Genomic DNA, 26,642 nt, shown 5'->3' on the forward strand with positions numbered 1-26,642 from the left:
CCCTCCGGCGGGGCTCGGCCGGGAGCCGCGGGCAGAGCCGCCTTAAGGTGGCGCCGCCGCCCTCCGGCCCACCCGCCCCATGCACCCCCGCGACCGCGGCCGCGGCCTTGGGACCACCCCCTCCCTTCCACCAGGGACCAGCGGGGAAACTGAGGCTCGCGTCCAGCCCCGCAAACGTCTCCCCCTCGCTCTCCCTGAGGGCCCATGAGAGAAAAGCCCAATAAATACCTAGTGGCCCACTGTGGGAGTAGCTTGGTGGGGAGGGGCGCAGTTGGGGGCCAGAAATGGCCTTTCTGAGGAAGTGGGCTAAGACAAGGTTCAGGAGGAAGCAGCCTGCCGAGTGCTGGCTGGGAAACCCAGAAAGGGACCAGGTGAGGGATGGGGCTGGAGGGCAGAGCTAGGCCCTTGCCTTTTCCTGGCCTCAGTATTTGCATCTGTAAAATGGCAGAGGCAGGGGGGCTATTTTTAAAGGACACGGCACATGAACAGCCCTCAGCCTGGCCTGGCACAGAGTAGACTCCCAGAGCTGGGAGTTGGGTTCTGGTGGCCACCAACAGCAGACTGGGCTGTCTCCCCTCTCAGACGATGGGCTCCTAGAAAGCACAGGTCCCAAGGAGGATGAAAACGAATCTCTGCCATCAGACTGAGGTCTCTCTGAGGGCAGGGGCTCCATCTCCCATCGCAGACCACAGATATCTAGTGAGGTAGGAGGTGGGACATTCTTCTTCCCATCATGCTTCTGAGAAACTTCAGGGTTGTTTGTTAAGTCAATCAACAAACACGTGTTGACAGCCTACTGTGGACCAGACACTGTTCTAGGCACTGGAGCTCAGCAGGGAAGCAGACAGAGAAAATCCCTGGCCTCACGTTAATAAGCTGCCCCTGTGTCATTAGGTGAGTAGGCAGAAGCGTACAAAAGCCCTATCAAATTTATTGAGCATCTATGACATGCCAGGCAGGCATCCTTCCAGGCACCAGGGTGGATGGAGAACAGATTCCTGCCTTCTCTGAGTTCAGGGGATAAAGCAAGATCACAGCTTGGAAATTATGGAATTCTGCGTGCATACAACAAAGAGGAGTTTAGGGGGCAGTTATAGAGGTAGCAGAGGGAATCTACTTATCTGGGGTGTCTGGGAGAGACCTCTTGGAGGAGGTAATATTGGAGATGAGACCTGGAGGATAAAGATGGGCGGCCACGGGAGGGGAGGGGAAGAGAGATCCTGACAATAAAGATATGAGTGTGTATGTGTGTTAGAGGGAGTGAGTATTTGATGGCTCCCTATTGCCATCAAGATAAAATCCAAACTCCTCCCTCTTCCCACAAGGCCCTGCACAAACCCCCTCCCCACCCTCCCTTCCCTGATCACAACTCCCTTCACTTTCACCCTCATTCACTCTGCTCCAGCTACACAGGCTCCTCCTCGCTGCTCCTCCTGCTCACCTGCTACAGTCCTGCCCCAGGGCCTTTGCACTTCCTGCTCCCTTTACCTGGAATGCTGTTCCCTTGCTTCTCATCATTCAGGTCGCACCTCAGATGGGCCCTTCCCGGCCACCCCTCTAAGCAGTGCTCACCCACTCCACCCTGTAATTCTCAAACACTGCATCCTATTCTCTCTCTTTCTAGGTCCTATCAGAGTTTGTTTCGTTTGTGTTTTGTTTTGACATGATTGTGTTTCTTCTTGGGTTGTTGTACTCATTATTTGTTTCCCTTGCTAGGTTGTGTAGGGACAGAGCCCGTCTTGGGGCCTGCAGAGACTGGCACACAATAAGTGCTCAGGAAATGAACAGGCACCGGTGTGAGAAGAAGAAACAGCAGATTCAGCTAAGGCTAGAAACCACTGGCCACACTCCTGCTCGGGAATTCTAAGAAACAGGGGGTTCCACAATTCCATGATGCTGAAAGTTCATCATTCCAAGTTGTGGGGCATCTGAGAAGTCCTAATTCCAAGACCTTTCCAGGAGGTGCCTTACCTCCCCTGGGAAGACAACAGCTCCTCTCTCTGGGCCACTAGTCCAAGCAGTGGTACCCCTTCCTCATCCTCTTCTTCAGAGCCTCTGTCTTCTCCTGGGCCTTCTCTTGACAAAAGCCCTCCACCTGGGGCTTCCCTGGTGGCACGGCGGTTAAGAATCCACCTGCCAATGCAGGGGACACGGGTTCAAGCCCTGGTCTGGGAAGATCCCACACGCCGGGAGCATCCCACAAGCCCGTGCGCCACAACTACTGAGCCCACGCGTCACAACTACTGAAGCCTGCATGCCTCGAGCCCATGCTCTGCAACAAGAGAAGCGACCGCAGTGAGAAGCCCGTGCACTGTAACGAAGAGTAGCCCCTGCTCGCCACAACTAGAGAAAGCCCGCGTGCAGCAACAAAGACCCAATGCGGCCAAACAAAACCCAAAGCCCTCCACCTCTTCAAGTTCAACAGCTCCTTCTTGACCCTCATCTCGCAGCTCTGCCCAGAGCAGCCTTTCCTCTCCCTGCCCTCATGCCCTCCTGACCTGTTGGCCCTCCTTCCTCTTTGAGGGCTGGTCTCTTTCCTCCTAGCCTAGTCACCTGAATGTCACCTTTGCCCACACCTCTGGTTGCCCAGGCTCTGAGCCACCATGTTCCCTTGGAGGCTTCAGGCATCACCTTCATGAAGATGGCTCCAAGCTCTGGCTCCACTCCTGGTCCCTACCCTGAGACCCAGCCCTGTGAGTAGAGCCACCAACTAATGGATGTCCCCTTGGATGTTCCCCAGGCCACTAGATGCAGCACCTTTGCCCAGACCTGTCCCTCACCCTGTCAGGCCCCAGTCCACCCTGAGCCCCCAAGACAGAGCATCAGCCTAGCCTCTCTTCTCCCCTTCTCCTGCCATGCAGCCCTGCTCCCCATCCACACAGCCCCCTACTGCACCAGCGCTTCATCCTCTCCCATCTGGACCTCAAGCCACCTTCTCACTCTGAGCAGCTTTCACTATTGTCACCTTCTGTTTGAGTCTCGCCCTCCCTCACTTAAAACCCTCCCATGGCTTTCTATGGTCCTTGGGACAAAGGTCCAGCTCTTTAGGCTAGCATCAGATGCCCTGCACCACCTGGCCCAGCCCAGCTTCACTTCCCTCCACCAGTTCAAACACCCTCTGCTCTGGCCCCATCAGCCAGATTACCTAATCTGTGTTCCTCCCCACCTCTGGATCTTTGTTTATGCTGTTATCTCTTTCTAGAATTCCCTCCCTCTCCTTTTCTGCCTGGAGAAAATCCATTCTGTCAGGGCCCAACCCAAAAGGTACCTCCTCCAGGCAGCTTCTCCAAAAGGCATCTCCCCCTCCACACACAGACTGTTTAAAGTTGGCAGGTACATGGGTATTTATTCTATAACCACCTCTTCATGGGGAAGATGATGGGGCCCTAGCGAGGACCAGCCCCAGGCCTAGCCTGGGAGGCTCCTGGGAGGCTCTGTCCCCAGCTGAGGACACACTGCAGGCCCACCTAATCAATGCCAGGACAAGGGAGCGCCCAGGGCCTAAAGGGCCCAGGGGAGGAACAGGAGCTCTGCCTGCTAAGTTCAGAGAAGGCTTCCTGGAAGAGAGGACTTTCACCCATCAGTTTTTAGATCCCTCAGCCAGCCACACTCCACAGGAGAGGGTAAATACAGATTTGTGGATTGCCTGAGAAGCCACAAAACCACACACACGCACATGCGCGCGCGCACACACACACACACACACACACACACTCTCACACACCTCTTAGTGTGTGTAATCTGCCAGGAAGGAGGAGATGATTTGCTCTGAGCAGCAGCAACCCGTTTGGGGAGCAGCTTTGAGAATTTGGGGAGTCTCAGCAGTCTGTGAGATGGGGATGAAACAGGAGGGGAGGGGGCAGGGCACAACCTTTGAATGACATAGCCTGAGGACAGGACATAAACTGATTACAACCAAATGGGTCCAAGATGGCAGATAAGTCGGACAAGTCAACTTCCAGTAGACCTTGAGCCTCAGTGTATGCCCACTGTAACACATCAACAAGCTGAATGACACACCCGCAGGCGCCATGACAATTCCAAAACCAACTATAAGGATCAAAAAGTGGGCAGTGGCCCAATTCCTGGAAATCCCCGCCTCTTCCTAAAATAGCTGGAATACTCCTCCCCCTCATTAGCCTATGAAATTACCCAGTCCTATAAAAACTGACAACCCCATAGCCTGGTGCCTTTCTCACCTTCTGAGATGGTCCACGCTCTTGTGGAGTGTGTTTCTCTCTAAATAAATCCACTTCTTACCTATCACTTTGTCTCTCACTGAATTCTTTCTGAGATGAGACATCAAGAACCTGAGCTTCAGGGCTTCCCTGGTTACACAGTGGTTAGGAATCTGCCTGCCAGTGCAGGGGACACAGGTTTAAGCCCTGGTGCGAGAAGATCCCACATGCCGTGAGCAACTAAGCCCGTGCGCCACAGCTACTGAGCCTGCACTCTAGAGCCCATGAGCCACAGCTTCTGAAGCCCACGCGCCTAGAGCCCGTGCTCCACAACAAGAGAAGCCACTGCAGTGAGAAGCCCGCGCACCACAATGAAGGGTAGTCCCCTCTCGCTGCAACTGGAGAAAGCCCGCGGGCAGCAACGAAGACCCAATGCAGCCAAAAATAATAAACAAAAAAATAAATAAATTAAATAAAAATAAAACTTAAACAAAACAAAAAAAAGAACCTGAGCTTCATTAAGTCCTGAAACCAGGTGTCTGATCTCAGTTGGAAGACTGTGGGTTTTGGCCGGGTTTGAGTCTCAGCCACGTGGGTTCAAGTCCCAATCTGAGGTGCACAGTTTCAGGGGGACCCCTAGGCAGCACTTACTTGATAACTCACTGAAATGCCACATCCGGCCAGAGCAGGAGGCAGGGAAAGGACTGCCAGGCATGAGTTACAGCCTGGGCAGTCTAGCACAACCTTCTCATTTCTCCGGGAAGGGTTTCGCCAGCTAACTCATTTGCCATCCAGGGCTTCAAGCAGCACTCCTCTGGGGTCTCAGTTTCCCCATCTGCAAAACCCAGGGGGAAGGTGCAAAACTGGGGAAAAAGGCTTAGCTTTTGATCTCTCCCCTCCCACTGTACAGAAAGACTCAGCCCCGGTTCCTGGCTGGGTTTTTATGATGTGGATGTTTTTGCTTTTTTTTTTTTTTTTATAAAGGAAAAAGCTGAGAAGCAGCCCTGGGACACGGGATTGTTCAGACCACCTTAAATCAGCCTCACCGCCCCAGCTACTGTGGAAATTCCTTTCTCCGTGGTGGTTGGCTGGGCGCACCAGCCAATCAGCCCGCGGAGCTCCCACATGGGTCCGTGACATCACAATGAGCGCTGGCCAATGGGGATCAAGGAACCGGCAACCAATGGCAGAAGGCGCTAGGATCGGCTGGGCCAATCGGAAGGCGGCGAGGCTCTCCCAGCGGGGTATGGGGAGTGTGGCTCCCCCTCCCTAAGAGAAGCTAAGACCCTCGTGGACGCCTGATCCTAGCGGGTTTGGGGCGGGGTGGGGGGGTGAACTCCAGCTCTGTTGGTATCCAAAAAACAGAGAGAAGCGATCCACCACATAAGCCTGGCGGGTCTTCCCTTAAAAAGAAGGGTCCCTCGTCCAACATACTACCTTGCAAAAGCCTGGCCAGCAGGCTGGACCGACTGGCATCTTTCGCCCTATTTCACAGATAGGTCAACTGAGGTAGAGACGTTAAGTCACTGCGGACGCTCGGGGGAGAACTGAGACTCTCACTCGAGCCCGGAGGCTCCCAGCATGGTTCAGTTTCTGTCTTCAGGTCGGATGGGGAGGAATGGGCCCAGGGGTAGGCGAGGAGAGGGGGTTGCTGGTCCCCGCGCCTCAGTTTCCCCAGGCGCGAGCGGGAGACTAGACTGGAGCAGGGGTTCTACGAAAGACTACGAGCCCCAGAAGCTCCTGCGCGGCGCTCGCCCGGGCTGTCAATCAAAGTAACGTGGGTCCCTCTCCGACCCGCGCTCCCCCGCCCGCCGCCTTTCTCCTGCCAGCGCCCGCTCCCTCCCCGTCGGCTCCGGGCCCGGCGCGGTATAATTACAGCCCATTGATCCGACCCGGGCCGGGAAAGCGGCTCCCTCGGGGAGGCCTAGCCTTTGGCTTCCGACTTCGCCAACCTCTGCCTACCGACCCCCTAGCCGAGCTGCTGGGCCACCAGCCAGGCCTGTCCCCTCCTGCTGGCCAGGGCTCGCAGGTGACCTCTGAGCCTCGGTTACCTTGGCGGTGAGCCCCCCTCAGAAAAATTACACACAGGTTTCCTTCCACCCAAGAACTTGGGGCGCCCTCCTGCCCTGTTCTAGCGCCCCCCACCTCCTCATGTGACCTAGAGACTCTTGAGGGCCTCTCCGTGGGCCACAGTTTTCCCACCTGTACAGTGAGATGGTTGCACAAGACTTATTCATGAAACCAATGCTTTCTGCTGGCCCCAAGCGAGCAGCCAGGGCTAGGCCATGAAGGAGGGGTTCCTGAGTTTGGGGAAGTAGGAGGAAACCAAGCACATAGTTCTCAGACCCCTGAGAGTGGTCAGGGCTAGGGAAAAGGGAGGCACTGGGGTGGAGGTGGGGGTGGGGGCAGAGCCAGGAGTGAAGTGTCTGCTTGGGAAGATGGAGAGGCTTCCTAGATGTCAGGTGGGGGTGTTTAAGCTGGTGTTCTGCAGAATGCATAGGAGTTGCCTCATTTGAGCTGTGCCTTTATATAACCCTAGACCAACATGGAAGAGGAAAGATGGGGCAACTTTAAACCCTGCCCTGGAGTTGAGGAGCCCTGAGCTCTGACCCCTTGCCTTGCTGAGTGGACCTCTGAACATTCCCTGGCTGTGAAGTGGGGAGTGGACACACCCATGGGTGTAATACCCCTCTGCCTACTTTCACATGGGTCCATAAAGCCCCAGTAGGCTCTGGCCAGTGGGAGATGAGAAACTGCAGCCAATGGCTAGAGGCACTAGCATTGGTTTCGGGCTCCAAACTTCAGCCTACCCCTGGGCAAGAACTGGACAGCTCAGGGGAAAAAAAGAAAGGGCTTTTGGAAGTCCAGGGTGGAGCTGGGCTAAGCTGGGTAACCTTATCTGGAATATGAGGTTGATAATAGAATCTTCAAATAAGTTCAAGTCTACAAAGTACTTAAAATAATTCATAGTAAATGCTCAGAACCGGGTAGCCATTTGCACTCCCTTTATGCTCCAAAGGGCCCTTCTCTCCCAGCCTCACTTCACACCCCACAGCTGGGCTATGCACTCACTCTCCACTCCTCCCATATTTTTGATCACCCAAATGTGAATCAGTTCTCCTTCTTCCCTCTGCTCAAGAATCTTCCATAGCTCCCCATCACCCTCAGACTAAATCCAAACTCCCCACCTCTGTCTACATGATCCTACCCCCATCAATTTCCTACTCTCACTCCTCCCTCACTCACTCCCTTCCAGCCACACCGACCTCCTACTGTTCCTCCAACACACCAGACATGGTCCTGCCTCAGGGCCTTGGCACAAGCTGTTTCCTTTGCCTAGACCACAGCTGGCTCAAAACATCAGCACCTGGAGAGGCCTTCCCTGGCCAGCCTGGCTGCAATAGCCCCCAACCTCCCTACCTGGTCAGCCTCTATCATTTCACTTCCTTCAGAAGCCTCATCACTCTCTGAACACTTACAGTTTATTTGCTTGTGTGTTTATGGTCTGTCCAGGCCCAACACAATGCCTGCCCCACGTATCTGTTGGGAAGATAAAGGGACGAGTTTAGAGAGGGTCAGAGCCTCTTCCAGGTCACACAACATGTGGGGCAGGGCCCCAGAGCCCCTGACAACCTGCCCAGTGCTAACCCAACCTGCAGGGGTCCCCTGCAACCTGAAGGCCTGGGTTCAAATCCTACCTTAGCCGCTGTGTTGCTGTGATTCTGTAAAATGGGGGTAATGACAGAAATTTCTTCATCCCGTGTCATAGGACTCCCAGCATGACATGCAGAACTTCCCAGACCAGGGATCAAAGCCCCGTTCCTGCAGTGGAAGCGTGGAGTCTTAACCACTGGACTGCCAGGGAAGTCCGAGGCATCCCCTATTTTTGAACTCCTGGGGTCTCCTTGTCAATGTAGCCATCCCAGACCCTCACCCCTCTGGACCCTCCCGTCTGGCATCTCTGTGAACTGTACCTCCATCTCTCCCCTGGGGCCGGGGGCGGGGGGGGGGGGGGAGGTGCTCCCTGCTGGACCACAGACTCACCCAGCCCCCAGGCACTGCACAGGTGTGGGTGGAACCCTGTGGCCTCATATGAATCTTACTCCCTTACTTCTGGTTTGCAGGGAGACATTTTATCCTCTCTGGGCCTCAGTTTACTCATCTGGAAAAGGGGGCTGCCCTTGGTAATGGTACCCATGGCGGTTATTACTCTGGGCTAGCTGCTCTATTCAGTTGACCTGGTGTCTGATGCTCACAACTGCGCTGCAAAGTAGGGGATGAGAACCTGCAGTGGACCAGGCAGAACTGCCTCCAGGCTTCTGCCCTGGCCGCCCTCTGCCTGGAACACCTCCCCGCCCCTAGCCATCTCCCTGAGGCAGGCTCCTTCTCTGATCCAGGTCTCGGCTCAAATGTCACCTCCTCAGAGAGGCCTCCTCCCATCTCCTGGCTCAAGTAGCCCCCTGTCATTCTCTGTCTCCTGCCCTTGTTGGATTTTTCTTCCTAGCACTTGACTGTTCTTGGAAATTATCTTATTCGCTGGTTTAGTTGTTGTCTGTCTTCCCTACACGCTGTGGGTTCCACTAGGGGCAAGAGGGGCCCTGTCCTGGGTCCAGGGCAGCCACCACAGAGCCTGGTACACATCAGGCGCCCAATATAAATTCCGGTTGCCGGTCGGTCTGGCTTGGGAGTCGGGGAAGGAGAGGCGGCCAGGGCCAGAGACGCCTAGGGATCTATCCAAGGTCACAGAGAGCCGCGCTCCGGGTGGGCGCTCGGTGGCTGGCGTCCTGGGGTCCCGGGGCCACCCCCTCCGCAGTTCGGGCCGAGGGTGCCGCGTGCCAGGTGGTCGTCCCCTCGTTCCCCGCGCCGCCGCGGCTGGGGAACACACCGGTAACCACGTGGGCCGGGCCAGCGCGTCACCCCAACTGGCCGGGACAGGCCCAGTGGGGCACGGGGAGCGCGGGCACCGCCCCTTCCCCGCCCGGGATCCGGGAGGCCGAGGAGGGGGAGGAGGAAACGGAGGGGACAAAGGGGGAGGAGGCGGAGTGGCGGGGGGAGGGGCAGAGGGCGAAGGGGGCGGAGGAGGAAGGGGCTGAGGGGCGGGGAGGGGGAGGAGGACGCGAGGGGGCGGAGGGTCAAGGGCGGGGAGAAGCGGACTTCCTGGCCTGGCCCGCGCGCAGCAGCCCGGCCCGGGGGGGCTGGGTGGGTGGGAGAGGTTTGCGGGGGAGGGTGTGGGGGGAGCACTGGCGAGGTCGGCTGAGAGGCGGGGATGGCGGGGAGGGAGCATAGTAGAAGGGAGAGATCAAGGGGGAGGAGAGACAGAGAAGGACCTTGAAAGACAGAAACAAAGCTGGAGAGACAGAGACCCAGAGGCTCCCGGAAGCAGTGGGGGTGAAGAGATAGAGGGGGGCAGATCCCGGGAGAGACCCTCAGAGCAGGATGCTTGGCTGTGGGAGTGGGGCTTGGGGCGCATGCAGCTCCCTCTTGCAGCTCCTAAAGTCAGAAAACATCTAAATACTACGCAGGCTTCCTCCTGGGGCCCTGCCTCTGTCTCCCCTCCAGCCGGGCCCCTCTGCGACCCCAGAAGATCTTGCTCATCGTGCACCTGGCTGCGCCCCTCCTCCGCTCAAACACCTTCCATGGCTTCCTGCAGATGGCTCTCCCACTGAGCAGGCTTCGTCCTGCAGGGCTGGCCCAGGCCCACCCATCTTGCTGGCTCCTTTGCCATTTTCTCACTTTCTCCCTAGATCTTCCATGAACACCTATTGTGTGCCAGGCAGCAGCCTAAACCCTGGGGATTCAGCCGTGACCAAAACAGACCCAATTCCTATTGTCCTGAAGCTCATCTCAGAGTGGGGAAAAGCAGAGGACAGGGAATATTTGTTGACCTAAGTTGTTCACAGCGATCAATGCTGTGAAGATAAAGCGAGCAGGAGAGAGGAGGTGGTGATGGCGGGGAGTGCACGGACTGTGGGGACAGTGCGTTCCACGCAGAGGGTCAGGCCCAGAGGTGGCACCGTGCTTGGTCACCCTCAGACACGGAAAAGAGGCCAGTTAGAATGAAGGCCCCTGAGCAAGGGGAGCGGCCATAGCTCTGCCCACCTGCACTGGATCCAGGCTAAGATCTGGACCTGGCAGCCTGCATCTTCCCACATCGGAATCCTGGTCCCGTGGCTGTGTGCCCGGGGCCGGTCACTTTATATCTCAAGCCTCAGTTTCTTTATCTGTAAAATGGCCCTTCCTTCACCAGGCATTTTCAAGAACTGATTGAGAGCTGTAGCTGAAGCCCTGAGCCGAAGCCAGAGCATGGTAGATGTTCAGCAGATTGCAGCCATCTATGATTTCTGTTATCCTTAGGATTTGCGTTACTTTCCTGATTATTTTTTAAATATGTATGTATTTATTTATTTGGTTGCACCGGGTCTTAGTTGCAGCAGGTGGGCTCCTTAGTTGTGGTATGCGAACTCTTAGTTGTGGCGTGCATGTGGGATCTAGTCCCCTGACCAGGGATGGACCCCGGGCCTCCTGCGTTGGGGGCGCGGAGTCTTAACCACTGGACGACCAGGGAAGTCCCCTGATTATTTCTGTTTGTGCCTAGCGGGGCTGAGAGCTCCGCCAGCCAGCAGAGGGCAGGAGACCGGCTGTGGCCCTGCCTTGTTTTGTGACTTTGACAACTTCCTACCCTTCCTCCGGCCTCAGTTTTCCTGTCTGCACAATGGGGAGAGCATGTGGTCACTCCAAGATCTCTGATTTCACATCACTGCAGCTGCTTTTTGTTTCTCCTCCAAGCCCAAGTCCAAGGCGCAAACACACAGACTCTGGAAGGAGGAAGGCCACGTAAACATTTCACGCAGTAGATGTACCTGGCCCGCCTGGACTGTGAATGTTTAATGTGTCACATCCTAGTTTTCGCTGGCCTTCACAGGATGTTTTTCTCCCCAGCTCGGGGATCTGTTAGTCCTTGACCCCTTCTGAGCCCTGGAGGCCAAACCGGGAGGAGGTGGGCCTGGCTTGGGGAGGGGGGGTGCTGGGGTGCAGGATGGGTGTGTGGGGACGGGGCTGGGTCGGTCTCATGCCACTCTGGGGCCTGTGGGACTCTCCAACGCTGTGGACATCATTGTGTGCACTGGGAAGTCAAGGCTCAGAGTCAGGGAGCCTCACAGCCCGGTGCACACAGATCCCTCCCTGGAAAGACCCCTAGAAAGGGGGAGGGGGCTGGAAGAGGGAACTCCCAGAAGGGCCTGGGGTCTAGGCGGGGTGGGGGTGGGACCGGGGGGGGGGGGCGGGGAGTCAGAAGGGATGGGTTCACCCAGTCCTGTGTCCCAGGAGCTTTGAGCATAGCTCTGGCTCGTCCTCCTCCTCCTTTCTGCCCCTCCCCCTCGCCGCCCTCCCCCGCATTGCTCCTTCATTCTCTCTCATCCCTCCTCCCCATCCCCCTCCGCCCCCCTCTCTTCTTTGCTTCTCTCCCTCCTCCCTACTTTCCCTAACCCCCCTCCTCCCTCCCACCCTCCCTCCCCCTCTCCCCTCCCGTATCTCCATCCTCCCTCTTGCCCCCCTCCTCCCTCCCGCCTTCCCCCTCCCCTCCTCCCTCCCGCCTTCCCCCTCCCCCCCCTTCCTCCCGCCTCATTAGGCGTGCTCGCGGCGCGGGGCCCATTAGCGGATCAATTAGCCGAGGTCGCCGGCAGCCCGGTCGTTAAGCGCTGGAGGCCGCACCTCCGCCCGCCCCGGCTTCCCGGCCGCGATCGCGTACCTCCAGGACCCTCCCCACTGCGGACTCCTGGGCCCGCCCTATACCCTCCCCAGCCCCACGGGCGGGATGAGACCCACAGGGAGACCCCAGGTCACAGATGTGTCCGTGGCTAGGCAGGACCCTTTCTGCTTCGAAGACCCCTGGGGGGGACTGTCGGGTTTGCCCCCCTCCCCAACGCCCTTCATCTGCCAGCAACATCAGTAATAATAATATCAGCTGACGGCTGGTGAGCCCTTGCAGGCTTTCTGCTAATCCTCGGAACCCGCCTCCCAGAAGCAGATCAGAGCAGTGATTTCACTTGCCTCACTCCCCAGAGCTCCTCTGCCTGCTGACACCTGCTGACACATTTTGTATTTTCCTACCGCCGGCCACAGGGCGGGGTCTTAAGTGTCCTGTTTCCTGCTGTGTCCCCAGGGCTCAGAGTAGGGGTGCAATAAATGAATGAATGAAAAAGATGAATAAATGAATGGGTGGGTGAGGGTCTGCTAAAGCACTTCCCGCGGAGTCAGTAATAGGATCTTCATGACAACCGTGGGTTCTGTGATTATACCCATTTTACAGATAGGGAGGGAAAACCAAGAACCAGAGTGGTGAAGCCACTTGCTTGGATCACCCTGCTGTGAGAGGAAGAGCCAGGATTTAAACCCACGCTGGAGACCCCATGCCCAGAACCACTATGTGACAATAACCACCACTGTTCCCTTCCAGGGGTGGGGGTGTCCCAGAGCCTTGCTTTGGGGGGAGGGTCAGGGGTGGCCTTCAGAAAAGTGACTTCTGGGAGTCCTGGGGGATTAGAACAGGGGAGGGGGCGGGGGAAAGAACGCTGTTCCTGCCAGAAGGAACAGCATGTGTGAAGGCCGCTAGGCAAGGAACAGCCAGATGTTTCAACCTGGCTGCAGCCTCCTGGGAAGGAATGATTAGAGGGCTGGGTAGCAGGCCCTCGGGGTCTCCTGGGCCTAGCATTTATTCCAAGGACCATGGAGGCCAAAGATTATCTATTCTTTAAATCCTTTTTAAAAACTGTGAAATAGAACACACAGAAGAGTGCCCTGATTGTAAGCAAACAATTTGATGAATTATCACAACGTGAATAGACTCGTGTAATCAACTCCCAAATTACCGTCACCCTTAGAAGTCTCCTTTGGTAACTCCATGACATCTGGTGCTATAGGTCCTTTGGGCCTGTCTTTGTTCTGTATATAAGTGGAGTCACACAGCATTGACTTTTTCATACCTGGCTTCTTCAGTGTTCTGTGTGCGAGATGTATAGTGTCAAGTGCGGTGAGGTCTGGTTCTTTTTCTGGCTGCATAGTATTCCACGGGCAGCTAATGTCACAACTTACCCTCTGCCCTTTGATGGACAGCTGGTGGTTTCCAGTGTGGGGCAATGAGGACTAATTACAGCTGCTGTAAACATTCTTGTGGCACGTGTGTTGGGTGGATCCAGCATTCAAATCCAGGCGTATCACTGGGTGCTAAGCAGCCTTTTGAGGCAGATATAACAATTTACACTCCCCAGGTGAGGGGTAAAATGAGTTCTGGTTTTCAGCACAAGGATATACATTAAGCAGGGAGTGAGCCCGTCTCACTGGCATTTTTGGAGGTGATTTGGCTGCAGTGGGGGAGGGGCGGGGCCCAGCAGAAGGGTCCCCCTGTCCCCTCTCTGCCTCCTCTTTCTCTCCTTAGGGACAGGAGACATATACCCTGAGGTTGGCTATCTATCATCACCCCTCTGTCTCTCCCTCCTTCCCTTCCTGTGCCCTTGGCCCCCATGTGAACCCACTGGATTGGGCAGACAGGTGAGAATTCCTTGGATTCCTGGTGCGCCCAGCTCCTTGAGGGTGGGATTTCCGGGGCATGAAGGCCTTGTGAAGATCTTACAAAGTCCAGATGACTGTCCCCTCTCTCCACCCCGCTCCCCGCCACCAGGCCCATATCCTGGGTGGGGAGCCTGAAGTTCTCTTAGTTTTTATCATTAAATTTTTTGGCCACAGCACGGGGCATGTGGGATCTTAGTTCCCCGACCAGGGATCGAACCCACCCCCCCCTGCATTGGGAGCGCAGTCTTAACCACTGGACCGCCAGGGAAGTCCCTGAAGTTCTCTTGACTGAAATGCCAAGTGTGCTGGGAATCACCTTTCCCGCTGGCTCCCCTTCCTGAGGTGGTCCAGCTTGGATGCAGGGGGGCGAGGTTGGGCTCCAAGTGGTCCTTGGAGAGTTGAGGTCCAGCTGGGGGGGGTCTGTGTTCTCTGATCTGGATAAAAGCATTTGTGTGTGCAGTGTGACTGTCCAGTCTCAGCAGCTGTCTCTAAGGGTAAAGACTGTCACTTAGGAACCCTCTGGCCCGGGACTCAGAAACTAGTGACCCCTTAGCTTTTCCGAGTCCCTTTGCCTACCTGTCAAAACAGCTGGCTAGACCTCAAGCACCTAGGCTGTGCTGTGTGACCTAGAGCCTCCAGCTGGCCCTCTCTGTGCAAGGCGCCAAGTTCAGGAGCTAGAGTACATTTACAGGCCGGACTCAGCTAGGACTCTCAATATCCAGACGAGGGGGACTCAGACTTGAAGGAAGCCCTCTTCTCCCCCGGGAAGGGGGGCACCGCAGGCAACTCGCAACACAGAGGCAGGAACACAGCAACCAACCTTCTCACATCTTTATTTGAAAGGCACAGCTAAGCCCACCCTCGATACAGCATTTTCACTTCTCTCCGTAGAGATCAAACGACTGAACACAACAAAGGCTGACAGTCTAAAAGGCTATATACAGACACAGGTGTGGGTGTTGCTTTTTTTTTTTTAAAACATTTTTCTGTCTTTTTCTTTTTTTTAATATCCCTTTTCTTAAAACACAAGCTAGTATACTGGAAAAAAGAAAAATAAAAAATAAAAACCAAGACAACTTGAGTACCCTCATCTTTATTTGGGAAAGGGAGAAAGGGAATTCTGGGTCACCCACCCCACCCTGTTCCCCAGGCGAAGCTTGCTGTCCGTGACCCCTCTCTTTCATGGGTGAGGGGACAGGACTAGGTGGTCGTGGGTGGCAGGAACTAGCAGAGGGTGAGTGGGAAGGGGAGACGCGGGGCGCCCAGGGCGGGGAGGGGCAGCTAGCATTGTGTTTGCATGCAGTGCCAGGGTGTGAGGCCAGGGTGTGCCCCGGGGAGTAGGGGGGGCCAGCGGGCAGACTGTCAGTTACAGGTGTGCGAACTGGGGAAGTGCAGGGGGTGTTGGACCTCTTGAGGTCTTGCTCCCTTCGGACCTGGCCTCCCACTTGTGCCTCCAGGCCTCAGCTTGCCTCATCTGTGGTATGAGCGGGTATTGACCCATTCAGGCTGCAGGGGAGGAGGAGGGAGGCTGGGAGTCGGGGGTAGGAGCCAAGTCAGGGGGTGGCACACAAGCAGGGCGAGGGCCCCAGCAGGCGGCTACCATAAATACTACCAGAGTTGAGCCAATCCCGAGCTATACTGTGTCTTACGCTGAATATTCCTCTCTCTCCATGTCTGTCTCCCCTTTGTCCCCCCGCCCCCATCCCAGCCGCCCACTAATCCGATTTCTCGCCATCATCCTCCTGGTGGGTGTCACCGTCATGCCCGTTCTTGTCTTCCTTGGAGAGGTGGGCCTGGGAGCCCAGCGCCGACAGCGAGAGGAGGCCGGTGCCTGCACTGACCGCTGGCAGCGAAGGGGGCTGCAGCCCCACAGGCAGTGGGGTCAGGGGCAGGGCCAGAGCCTGCAGCTGGGACAGCTGGTGGGCTTGGAGCTGCTGCTGCAGGGCAGAGGAAGGGGAGCGTTAGCCCCCTTGGGCCCACCTGTCCTTCTCCCACCCGCTGCCGCCCCCCCAAAGAGCCCAAACATACTCGGATGATGGAGTTCAGCTCAGGAGCAGTGACCTGCTTAGCCCTCTCGATGGCTCCCAAGACTTGCTGCTGGTGCTGGACGGGGCAGGGTGGAGAGAAGTCAACTGATTCGCCCCGAGCTTGTTAGGGCTTGTGGCTCAGAGCCCAGAAGAAGCCCCGTTCCCATCTGGGCTATTAGAGCCCTCCCTGTCCACGGCTTCCCACCCCTCCCGAAACCCCCCTCTCTCCAGCTGATTCCTTTCATCCAGCCTCAGTCTCTTCATCTGGAAAATGGGATACACGGAGATGCAGAGAAGACCCAAAGGGCTTGGTACCAAAATCTTAGGAAAAAGCTTTTGGGTGAGTCTGAGAAAGCCTGAACCACGACCAGTGCCATGTGCAAAGAAGCAGAAGTGCAGTGCACAACCTGGCCAACGGTACAGGGGAGTCCTGGTTCTAAGAGCTCAGACCAGGACTGCTGGTCCAAGAGATCTGAGATCTGCTAACCCAAGCTCCTCTTCTTCCACAGCCTGGGAAGGCCCAGTGAATTCTGGCAGGGCTGGGGCATGAGTCTGGGTTCAGGGCAACCCCCCACACTGTACCCCAGCCCTCCCTGAATGTCTGTCTCTCCGGCCATCAGATGCTAGAATCTGCCAAGCTCCTTCTTTGCCTCCGCTACCAAGGAGCCCCTGTTGTGAACAGAAACCACAAGCCTAGGTCTTCAGGGTCCCAAGAATCCCCTTCTTTGGGGCTTTCATGGTATCCTCCTGGAATTGTTCCTGGGCATCACCTGAGGGACCCCAAGATATGGGCAGGGGTTAAAGAGAAAATGATAAATTATCCACAGTAAATCTGGCAGAGAGCAGATGGGCCTTACATGACCCAGACATGTGTGTGTTTGTGTGTGTACAGAGTGGGCCTCACACCAAGAGTCTTAGAACCCCAGGAAACAAAAGAGGAAGAGTTGGGTACCAGGTTCCTCCGTGTGTCCGTGTGTCCGTGTGCCGTGTGTTTACGTATCGCATCTGCGCGTATCTGTGGCTGTCTGTATGTCTGCCTATGTGTGCTGAGAGCCCCCCTGTCCACACAGCGGCCAGCAGGGCCCCACAGATGAATCTCAGCGGGTGAAAGACGGAAGCAAAACAGGGAAACAGAATTCTTGGTGCAGTCTTCGGCGTAGCTGACATTTTTACAGTGCAATGACTCACTCAGGCTGGGAATTCCACAGCAGGGTGAGGTCCCTCCCTCCACTGCCCTGCACCCCTGGGGTTTCTCCCACCTGGGGATTCTTCTGCATAGACTGGCTGGTGGCTGGGAGGTCCAGAGAGGGAAGGCGTGTGCCCTGGGGCACCCAGCACGCTGCTGCCCCAGATGGCTGCAGTAGGGAGGGCCTGGGGAAAGTTCACGGTCCATCTACCGCCTCCTCCCCGCCCCCGCAGCCCCGGGGAGGCCTGGGGGCTCCACTCACCTCTTGGGAAAGGTAGGGCAGGACCTGGGCACAGATCCCATTCAGCCTCTTGACGATTTCAGCCTGAAACACACAGACGCTTCAGCCCTGGGCAGCAGCTGGGGCAGGCGCAGACCAGCCCCGGGAGGCCTGGGGGTTCTGTCTAATCTAATCTAAGAAGAGGCCAGCTCGGCCCAGGGTCAGGTCAACTCATCAGGCCCACAGGCACCCAATCAGAGGCAAAGATGGAATCTGAGGCTGGCTCTCTGCCCTGTAGGCTAAGAGCACAGGACAAACCCACACCCAGCCGCTTGGGGTCCCGGCGCCTGACAGGTAGTGAGTGCTCCGTGGGAGAGAGGGGAAAAGGGGTGGGGGCAGCTGGCATCAGTGTTCTACAACATACCGGAGAGGAGCCTCATCAGGGCACAGATGGCAAGAGCAAGGCTGGAGGGCAAGGGGCAATCTGGGGGATCCAGGATGGGTTGGCACATCACCCCTCCCCTGCTGTTTGCAAAGGGGAGACAGTGGGGTGCGGGGGGGGGGTGGCAGGTCCCCGGAAAGTCTCTGCCCCTCCCCCTCAGGGAGAGAAACCCATTAGGGAGGCCTAAGAAAGAAGGGGGGTGGGTTCGGAGGTAACAGGATACCAGGGCAGATTTGGTGCTCAGCCAAGGGGTGGGCAAGCTCCTACCTGCCTGGGGGAGTGCCGAAGTAAGCGTGGGGCGGAGGAGGGAGGAAGGGGGCGTACCTGCTTGTGCATCTCGATGTTCAAGCCGTAGGACATCTCATAGTACTGCATGGGGGGGGGGGAGACAGAGAGAGAAATGGGGGCGCGTGAAGGATGGGGGGGCTCCAGAGACAAAGAGATGGGGGGAGTGACAGAGACACAAAGGGGGAGAAATGGAGAGATGGGGAGGGGAGGGCAGGCGAAAGAGATGGAGATGGAAGTGGGGAGACACCCACACCAGGCGCTGGAGCCCAGGTGCCTGGTGGGGCTGCTACGGAAGCTGGGGGAGCTTCAGGGCCCCAGCAGCGGTGTGGGTGCCCTGGTTTCTGGAATAATGATCACACCCCAACCTCTAACACACACACACACACACACACACACACACACACTCTCTCTTTCTCTCTCTCCAAGGCTCCTAATCTTTTATCTTTATGTGTCTTGTCTGCGGGTGGCCCCGGACTCCAGGGAAGTTTGCCTTCATGGGTATAAATAATCGAGGATAAACAAATCCTGCTGGGTCTGGCTCTGGGGCCAGCAGCTCCCCCCCCCCCCCCACGCCCCAGATCTGACCCTGCCCCTTCCCTTGCTCTAAACCGTCCCATGGCGCCCCTCTGTCACCCCAGGGAGGGTGAGAGGGAAGCCAAGTTTGTTCCCAGGCCTTTGTGTGGTCTCTCCTTCTCTGCCCAGCAAGCTCCTACTCATTCTTCAAGACCCCAGCTGCAATGCCCCATCCTCCATGCAGCCTTTCTCAAACCACGAGTACCCCCTTCCGGAGTCCCCCAGTCCCGGTCCCTCTCTCTGCCCCAGCCCCATCCCTCCGTCTGAGGCCAGAGGTTCGGTATCTGGCTCTGCTTCCCCCACAGCCTGGGAGAAGTGGGCTCTGGGCTGGACCGAGGAGCGGTGGGGTGCGGGGGTGGGGTTGGGTTGATGCAGAAATCGCCACCTGGTGGGTAGGAAACCGAGCAAGTGATTCTGGCAGTGTGCACGGGCAGGGTCTCAAATGTCAGGCCCAAGAACACAGTGCCACCCCTTCCTTCCCTCCCACCCACGTCAGAGAGTCCTCCAAGGCTCGGGCAAGGAGGGGTTAAGCCTGGGATGCCTGGACCATGGGGGCAGGGAGGGATCTGGCTGCTCCCCCAGTCAGATCCTGGCTTTCCCAGCCATTGGCTCCTTTCCTGCCAAGGACAGCCGGGGGACCTGGCAGGCCCAGGCTGCAACCCGGTGGTTTGGCACCTCGGCCACTGCCTGGGCCGGCAGCCAGGCCAGCAAGACGGACTCAGCCCGGCCCAGGGGCAGGCTGAATGGAGAGCTGCCCCTGACTCCTCATACATCCCAGAGGTGGCGGCCAGGGTTCGGGCAGCAGCTGCTGGTGCTGGAGGGGGATCTGGGGTCCCCCATCCCTGCCCACTGGACCCCAGGGCTGGCTTACCATCACGTAATGACGCTGCATCTCCGACTTCTCGCTGGCCAGCTTGTCACATTCGAGTTTCAGACTGCAGAACATGGGGAAGGGCGGGGGCTGGGCTGAGGTCCCCCCCCATTGTGCAGGGGAGCCCCTAACTTTGGTGGGGGACAGGCATAAGGTGCGGCAGGGGGAGCCTCAGGTGCCCTAGCTAGAAAATGGGGATTATGAAACCAAACTTGCAGATCTGGGGGCAGAGAAAGCAATGAAAATAATAATAAAAAATAACAAAAGTCAGAGCAAATGCCCTGACTGTAGGTCAGACAGGGATTCAAAGAAACTTTTACCTCTCCAGAAACCCAAAGAGATCAGGGCTTTTAACATCACTCTGTTTTTACAGATGATGCAATGGACACCCAGAGAGGTTGCGTGGACGGGCTCAAGGTCACACAGCCAGGAAGCTGGCTTCAGAGGCCATACTCTCAAGCACTGGGGGAAACTCTCCAGCAAAGGAGGAACAGACAGACACCGCGGAGAGGCTGCGAGAGCCGAGTTGGCTGGTAGGGCTCTGGATTGGATTTACCAAGGAATCTTCAAAGGCACCCAAGCCCCTCTTGTGGGTCCTGATTTCCCTAGCTGGGGGGCATAAATTGCCACCATTGGGTAATAGAGATGGTGACTGCCCCACCTCTCTCAAGCTCCCCCAGCAAGGATGAGCTTTGGGTATTTCTCAAAGGCCCCTCACAAGGGTGTCAGGGTGACAGGTAAAGAGCTGAGAGCACAAACTCAAGCCAGATAGACTGGGTTCAAAGTTCAACCCTGCTATCTTGATGCTGTGTGGCTCTGGGCAAACCCCTCTACCCATCTGGGTCTTGGGTCTCCAAGTCTGTTGAGTTCCAACCTCCGAGGGTGAGATGGTGAGGATGAAATGAATTAGGACCAGAAACACTCTTAATGCTGGTATTCAGTAAGTACCCAATAAAGACTTAGTTGCTCTCATAGTCACCCCAGGAGACTGGAGTTTCACTCCGCCAGACTGACCACGACTTGTATACCCTAATTGCAAGGACAGCCACAGTTGGTTTCTCCAATTTTCTTTAAAAATGTGCATTTGTTGCCACCGTTAAAAACAAAATCAGGCAATTTCATTCCAAACTCTGCATTTCTGGCCCTTCCTGAAGGACTGGCGGATACTGTGTGAGACCCCAACATGGTAGGAGCCCTCAGTGTAAAGCAGGAAGCCCGGGCCCAGCGGATGGAGACTCCAAAGCTCAGAGAGGGGGTGTGGCCTACCCGAGGTCACACAGCGCTGTGGCAGCAACCACCCTCGGTCTCTGGAATTGGATCACCCCAGTGCTCACTGTGACGTGGGCACGGGCCAGGCAGGGTGTGTGTGTGTGGGGGAATCCTCCCCCCCAGAGAGGCTCAGAAAGGCCAGGCCTGCCAGGCAAAGCCCCTAAACCCTCCATATCACAGGACCAGAACAAAGTTCCTAGGCCTGCCCTTCAACCATCCGTGCCTCAGTTTCCTCATCTTTGAAATGGGCACAATGATAGGACACAGCAGGAAAGATTAAACAAAAGGATGTTATGTTCAACCTTCAGCAAATGGGAAGAATGGGAAGTACCCCCAAAGAACAAATATATCACTGTTCCCAATTCCTTCTTGGAGAAAACTCGGGATCCTTCAAAGAATACTTTTGTGCGGGTAAACTAAGGTCCAGAGAGGGCCCAAGACCCCACTGGTATTCGTGGCCATGGACCCCCTTTTGATTCCTAGGCAAAACCCCACTTCGTAGCAAAACCTTGAGAATCTGCATTCTTCGACCCAGAGATTGGGTACAAATCTCAGTTCTGCCACTTCCTTGCTGTGCAACCCCAGGAAATTCCTATCCTCTCTGGGCTTAAATTTCTCTAAGTGTAAAATGAAGACAATAATAGTTCCTTTCTCTTTAGATCTGGCACATTGGCAAGCCCTTTAGAAACAGAAACGTTAGATTCAGTTCTGGAAAGAGAATCGCCTTTCTGTGGGCTGGCAGAAACCCTTTCTCCAAAACTAGGCAGAGAGAGATAACATGCTACAGATTTTGCTGTGAGGTGGGGAGGTGGAGGGCCCATCCCCAACTCCAACTGTTGGGAGGTCTTTTATCCAATGCAGATTGGGGTGGGGGTGGGGAGAGGATCTCTGACACCAGACAGCTGAGGCTTTTGGGCAAATTATTGAAATTTTTGTGCCTCAGTTTTCTCATCCACAAAATGGGACTGTCTTAAAGACTAAACGAATTTCATATCAGCAAAGTGCTAAAGACAGTGCCTGCCACCTAAGACGTTAAACGTCTCTATTTTTCCGGAGCCTAGATATATAGCAGGGGCCACAACCTCCGCTGCAGGCTTTAGTCTTGCCATCTGAGTAGGGGGCTCCAGCTCCTCCCGCGCGGGTACCACCAGCCCCAGCTCACCTGTGGTACTGAGCCTGCAGCAGCTGAAACTCATCTTTGATGCGGTCGCAGGAGTCCGAGGTGGTGAATTTCAGTTGCTGGGGGAGGTGCGACGAGCCCTGTGGGGAGGGAGCGGCCCGGGTCAGGATCCGGTGGGGCCGCCACCCACCTCTCTCCCCGGCTGCCCCGAGGCAGCGGCCCGCGCAGCTGCAGCGTGTCCCCCCCCCCCGCCCGCCCCACTTCCCGGGCCCGTGTTTACAGCCCCCGGAGCTGCCCCCGCCCGCACTTCCTGCCCCCGCCTCTCCGCCCAGAGCTGAGGGGGGTGGGCGCGCCCGGAGGCTCTCGTCCCCCGCCCCCCCCAGGCTGTGGAGGTGCGTTTGAAGGCCCGCCCTTGGTGGGGGGCAGGGTGCGCCCTCTACCGCGCCTCCAAAGCGCCGAGAGGGGGTGCACATCTGAGCGCCCCAACTGCCTCTGGGAGAGGGGAGAATGCGTCCTAGAGGGTCCCCCTCCCCAAGCTGGCGGCGTAGTGGGGGGGTGATGAGGCTTCCTCGCAAACTCCCCTTGGGGGAGGGGCCTCTCTAAGCACCCGAAACCTTCCGGGGGGGACCCACCCCAGATTCCTAGCACCCGTCCTCCGGGCCGCGCTCTTCCGAGAGGGGTGCGCCTCCGGTCTCCCCCCACTCCCAGGCCCCGAAAGCAGCCCCGGCGTGGGAGGTGCCTGGTGGGGCTCCCGGGGCGCCCCAGGCCCGAGGCGAAGGCCGCCGAAGCCCAGGCTGGCTTGATGGGGGGGGCCCAGGGTCCAGAGGCTGGGGCCGGGGCTGGGGTGATCTGAGCTGGGATCTGGAGGGGACCTGGCTTGGGAGCTAGGGGGGTGCTCTGGGCCCGGAAGCTGGGAGGGGGACCGGGAGCTACGGGGGATGGGAGGGAGCCCCGGAGCTGGGGGTGGGGAGTAGCGCTGGGCCCAGAGCTGGAGGGGACTGGGCCTAGGAGGTGGAGGGGAGACGCCGAGCTGGGGGTGGGGGAGGTCCGGCTGGGATCTGGAGCGGGGGGCCCAGGGCTTGGTCCTTGAGGGGTGCGCAGGGCCCAAACCTGGGGGAGGGGAGGGTCCGGCTGGGAACTGGGGGGACCGGGCCAGGACCTGGGCGGACGCAGGGCCCGGAGCTGGGGGGATGGCCCGGCCGGGAACTGGGGGGTGCCGGGCCCGGATGGGAGGGGGGCGCCGGGCCGGCGGGCCCCGCTTACCGAATGCCTGCTTTGTGGAAACATCATGTCAGTCGCGGCGGGGGGCGCGGGTTGCGCCCCGGCTGTGCGCCCCGACTCGGGCTGCTCGGGGCGCCGGGCGGCCGCGCCTTTGTCCCGGCGCCGATCGGCAGCTCCCGGGGCCGCCGCCGCCGCCTCCCGCGCCCGGCCTCGCCCGCTTCCTGCGCCCCCTCCCCGCGCGCCCGGCCCCGGCGCGCCCCGGGCCCCGCTTCCTGCGCGCCCGGCGCCCCTCCCCGCCCCTCCCCGCCGCCCGCCTCCCCGCCGCCCGCCTCCCCGCACGCCCGGCCGCCGCTCCTATTGTCTAATGGCGGCGACGCCGGCAGTGGCCACGGCCTCGGCTGAGCGGAGGCTCCGGCTCCACCTGCTGCTGCTGCCGCCGCCGCCGCTGCTGCTTCCCGGGCCCCGTGCGCGCCGCCGAGGGGGGGGGCGCGCGCCCGGGGAGGCCCGCGGATCCCCACCCATCCGCCTCCCCCGGGCCGGCCGGCGCAGTGACCTTGGGCCCGGCGCGCCCCCGCCTCGCCGCGGCCCCTCCCGGCCGGGTTGCCCCGGCAGCCGCCAGGGCCTCGGTTTCCCCATGTGTCAGAGCCGGGGGGCCTGGCTGCCCCCATCGAAACCGCCGGCGCAGTCATGGCACGACTCGGACGCGTGCCAGGGACATGCTCTGTAACCTTGGCTCACGGGCTGTTCTCTGAGCCTCGGTTTCCTCTTCTGTAGAAAGGAGGTGGTGATACCGCCGACTTCCTGGGAGCCATGCCTTCAGCACACATTTATGGAGCGCCTACTGTGTTCCAGGCCCCGCTCCAGGACGTGGGGGTGGGAAGGGGTACAAAGCCCCGACCCTGGTGGAGATGACATGAGACGGCAAACACATGAACCAAATCCCTGGCAGCTCAGAAGGTGATAACAGCTATGGAGAATACAGAGCAAGAGGGAGGGCTGGGAAGGTGCGATTTTTCACAGAGGGAGGTCAGAGGGGGCCTGTTTGGCCTCTAAGAGGGCCCGAAGGTGAGAGAGCCAGCCAGTAGGCTGTGGGGGTGGTGGCTTATTCAAGTATGGAGAAATGCCAGTGCAAAGGCCCTGAGGCAGCACTGTGGCTGGCACGGGGTGGGGTGCTTGGGAGGAGATGGGGGCAGGGAAGCAGGAGCTTCCTGCATTCACGCAGGGGTGCTGCTCCCAGAAGTGCCTGCGCTTGGGTTAATGATCTGCCGTTTTGGTCTGGAAATTCCTAATAATTTTTGAACAAGGGGCCTCACAGTTTTGTTTTGCCATTTTTGAACAAGGGCCCTGCAAATTCAGGAGCTGGTGATAGGACCGGACAGATGGTGCAGGGCCTCGGGGTCTGTGGGAAGGACTTGGGCTTTTACTCAGTGAGGTCGGAGCCCTGGAGGGCTGTGGGCAGAGGAGGGACAGGACTGACTCAGGCCTCGAAGAAACTGTTGAAATAATAACATGTGAGCCCCCAGCAAGTGCTAAATAGACAAGCTCTTAATTATCACTATTACCATCAACTATGCACCTTGCCTCCTGGATGGGCCTTGGGTTTTCCCATCTGGAGTTAGGACTCTGGTCACCTTTCCTGGGCAGAGGAAAGGTTAGGACTAGGTTGAGGGCTTCCCTGGTGGCGCAGTGGTTGAGAGTCCGCCTGCCGATTCAGGGGACACGGATTCATGCCCCGGTCCGGGAAGATCCCACATGCCGCGGAGCGGCTGGGCCCGTGAGCCATGGCCGCTGCGCCTGCGCGTCCGGATCCTGTGCTCCGCAATGGGAGAGGCCACAACAGTGAGAGGCCCGCGTACCGTTTAAAAAAAAAAAAAAAGGACTAGGTTGACATGAATAAGCAAAATTGAAGCCCCTTCCACCAAAAAAGCCCTTCAAGATAAAACAGTACTTTAACACCGTTTTTTTTTTTTTTTTTTCCTGTGGCCACCCAGTGCAGCTTGTGGGATCTCAGTTCCCTGGCCAGGGATTGAACCCAGGCCACGGTAGTGAAAGCCCAGAACACGATATTTTTTAAAATAAAAATTAATGCCAAAAATTCATCACGAGCAAGATAACACATTAAATAAGACAGCATCTTGGACTTCCCTGGCGGTCCAGTGGTTAAGATGCCAGGCTTCCATTGTAGGGGGCCGGGTTCAATCCCTGGTCAGAGAACTAAGGTCCCACATGCCACAGGGCATGGCCTAAATAAATAAACAAACAAATAAATTAATAAAACAGCATCCAGTGGGGCCAGAGACGAGTTAGGAGGATGCAGGGTCTCCCTAGTCCCGATGCCCTAAGAGAAAAAGCAGAAACTTTTAGAAAGTTTACTATTCCTGGGGAATTCCCTGGTGGTCCAGTGGTTAGGACTTATTGCTTCCACTGCTGGGGACATGGGTTGGATCCCTGGTCGGGGAACTAAGATCCCACAAGCTGTGTGGTGCGGCCAAAAAAAAAAAAAAAAAAAAAAAGTTATAGAAAGTTTACTATTCCAAATGGTTCCAGAATATGCAGACCTCACAAATCGTATTGGAGTCCCTGAGTGGAACGGGCTACAGAATTTTCAGGGCCCAGGGCCAAATGAAAGCTCAGGGCCTCAGGTTCAAAAAGGATCAGGAATTTCATGATGGTGACAACAGAGCATTAAACTAAGAGCAGGGCCCTTCCTTCAAGTGCACGGTCCTGTAGGACTGCACGAGTCACAGGCCCAAGAAACCAGCCCTGCTCCCAAATCTCCCCGCTCCCACACAGGGACCAGGCACCATTTCTGCTGGGAGGCCATCTGCATCTAGGCAGGCAGCTCCAAGTATTAGGGCTCTTGGTGACCATTTTAGCAGACCCTAGACTTGGGTGGGCAGAGATGGAGACAGACATCTCCAGTACAGTGGGGTCAAGGCAGGCCTTTCACCATGTAGTAGAGAAGCCTGGAAGTGTGACCCAGACTATGAATAAACCGACCCACCTGTTTAATTAATTTATTTATTTTTGGTTGCGTTGGGTCTTCGTTGCTGTGCGCCAGCTCTCTCTAGTTGTGGTGAGCGGGGGCTACTCTTCGTTGCGGTGCACGGGCTTCTCACTGTGTTGGCTTCTCCTGTTGCGGAGCACCGGGCGCGTGCACTTCAGTAGTTGTGGTGCACGGGCTTAGCTGCTCTGGGGCATGTGCGATTGTCCTGGACCAGGGCTTGAACCCGTGTCCCCTGCATTGGTGGGCGTATTCTTAACCACTGCGCCACCAGGGAAGTCCCTGTTTAAGTTTTTAGGTGTACAGCAAAGTGAATCAGTTATACATATACATATATCCACTCTTTCTTTAGATTCTTTTCCCATACAGGCCATTACAGAGTATAGAGTTCACTGTGCTATAAAGTAGGTCCTTATTAGTTATCTGTTTTGTATATAGTAGTGTGTATATGTCAATCCCAATCTCCCAATTTATCCCCCCCCCCCCGCTTATCCCCTGGTAACCGTAAGTTTGTTTTTTACATCTGTGACTCTGCTTCTGTTTTGTAAATAAGTTCATTTGTACCCTTTTTTTAGATTCCACATGTAAACGATATCATACGATATTTGTCTTTTTCTGTCCAACTTACCTCACTCAGTATAACAATCCCTAGGTCCATCCATGTTGCTGCAAATGG

At 57.0% G+C, this 26,642-nt stretch overlaps 1 protein-coding gene across 2 annotated transcripts in view; it reads right to left on the bottom strand.

Annotated features, from left to right (window-relative positions):
- Positions 1–14,562: 14,562 nt before the first annotated feature.
- Positions 14,563–26,642, bottom strand: part of TLE5 (TLE family member 5, transcriptional modulator) — a 33,127-nt gene continuing 21,047 nt past the window's right edge. The window contains exons 1-7 of one of the 2 annotated variants that reach the window (XM_059060103.2): positions 23,005–23,145; positions 21,784–21,881; positions 19,353–19,416; positions 17,945–17,989; positions 17,221–17,283; positions 15,774–15,848; positions 14,563–15,682 (exon numbers count right to left, since the gene is read on the bottom strand). In XM_059060103.2, coding sequence (XP_058916086.1) covers positions 15,461–15,682; positions 15,774–15,848; positions 17,221–17,283; positions 17,945–17,989; positions 19,353–19,416; positions 21,784–21,881; positions 23,005–23,031 — 594 coding nt within the window. In that variant the 5' untranslated portion in view covers positions 23,032–23,145 and the 3' untranslated portion in view covers positions 14,563–15,460. Of the gene's footprint in view, positions 15,683–15,773; positions 15,849–17,220; positions 17,284–17,944; positions 17,990–19,352; positions 19,417–21,783; positions 21,882–23,004; positions 23,146–26,642 lie in introns of those variants that run through there. The other variant, XM_067033119.1, reaches the window with a different exon arrangement.

Source organism: Kogia breviceps, chromosome 4, assembly GCF_026419965.1.
Source record: "Kogia breviceps isolate mKogBre1 chromosome 4, mKogBre1 haplotype 1, whole genome shotgun sequence".
In the NCBI taxonomy this organism is placed as follows: domain Eukaryota; kingdom Metazoa; phylum Chordata; class Mammalia; order Artiodactyla; family Physeteridae; genus Kogia; species Kogia breviceps.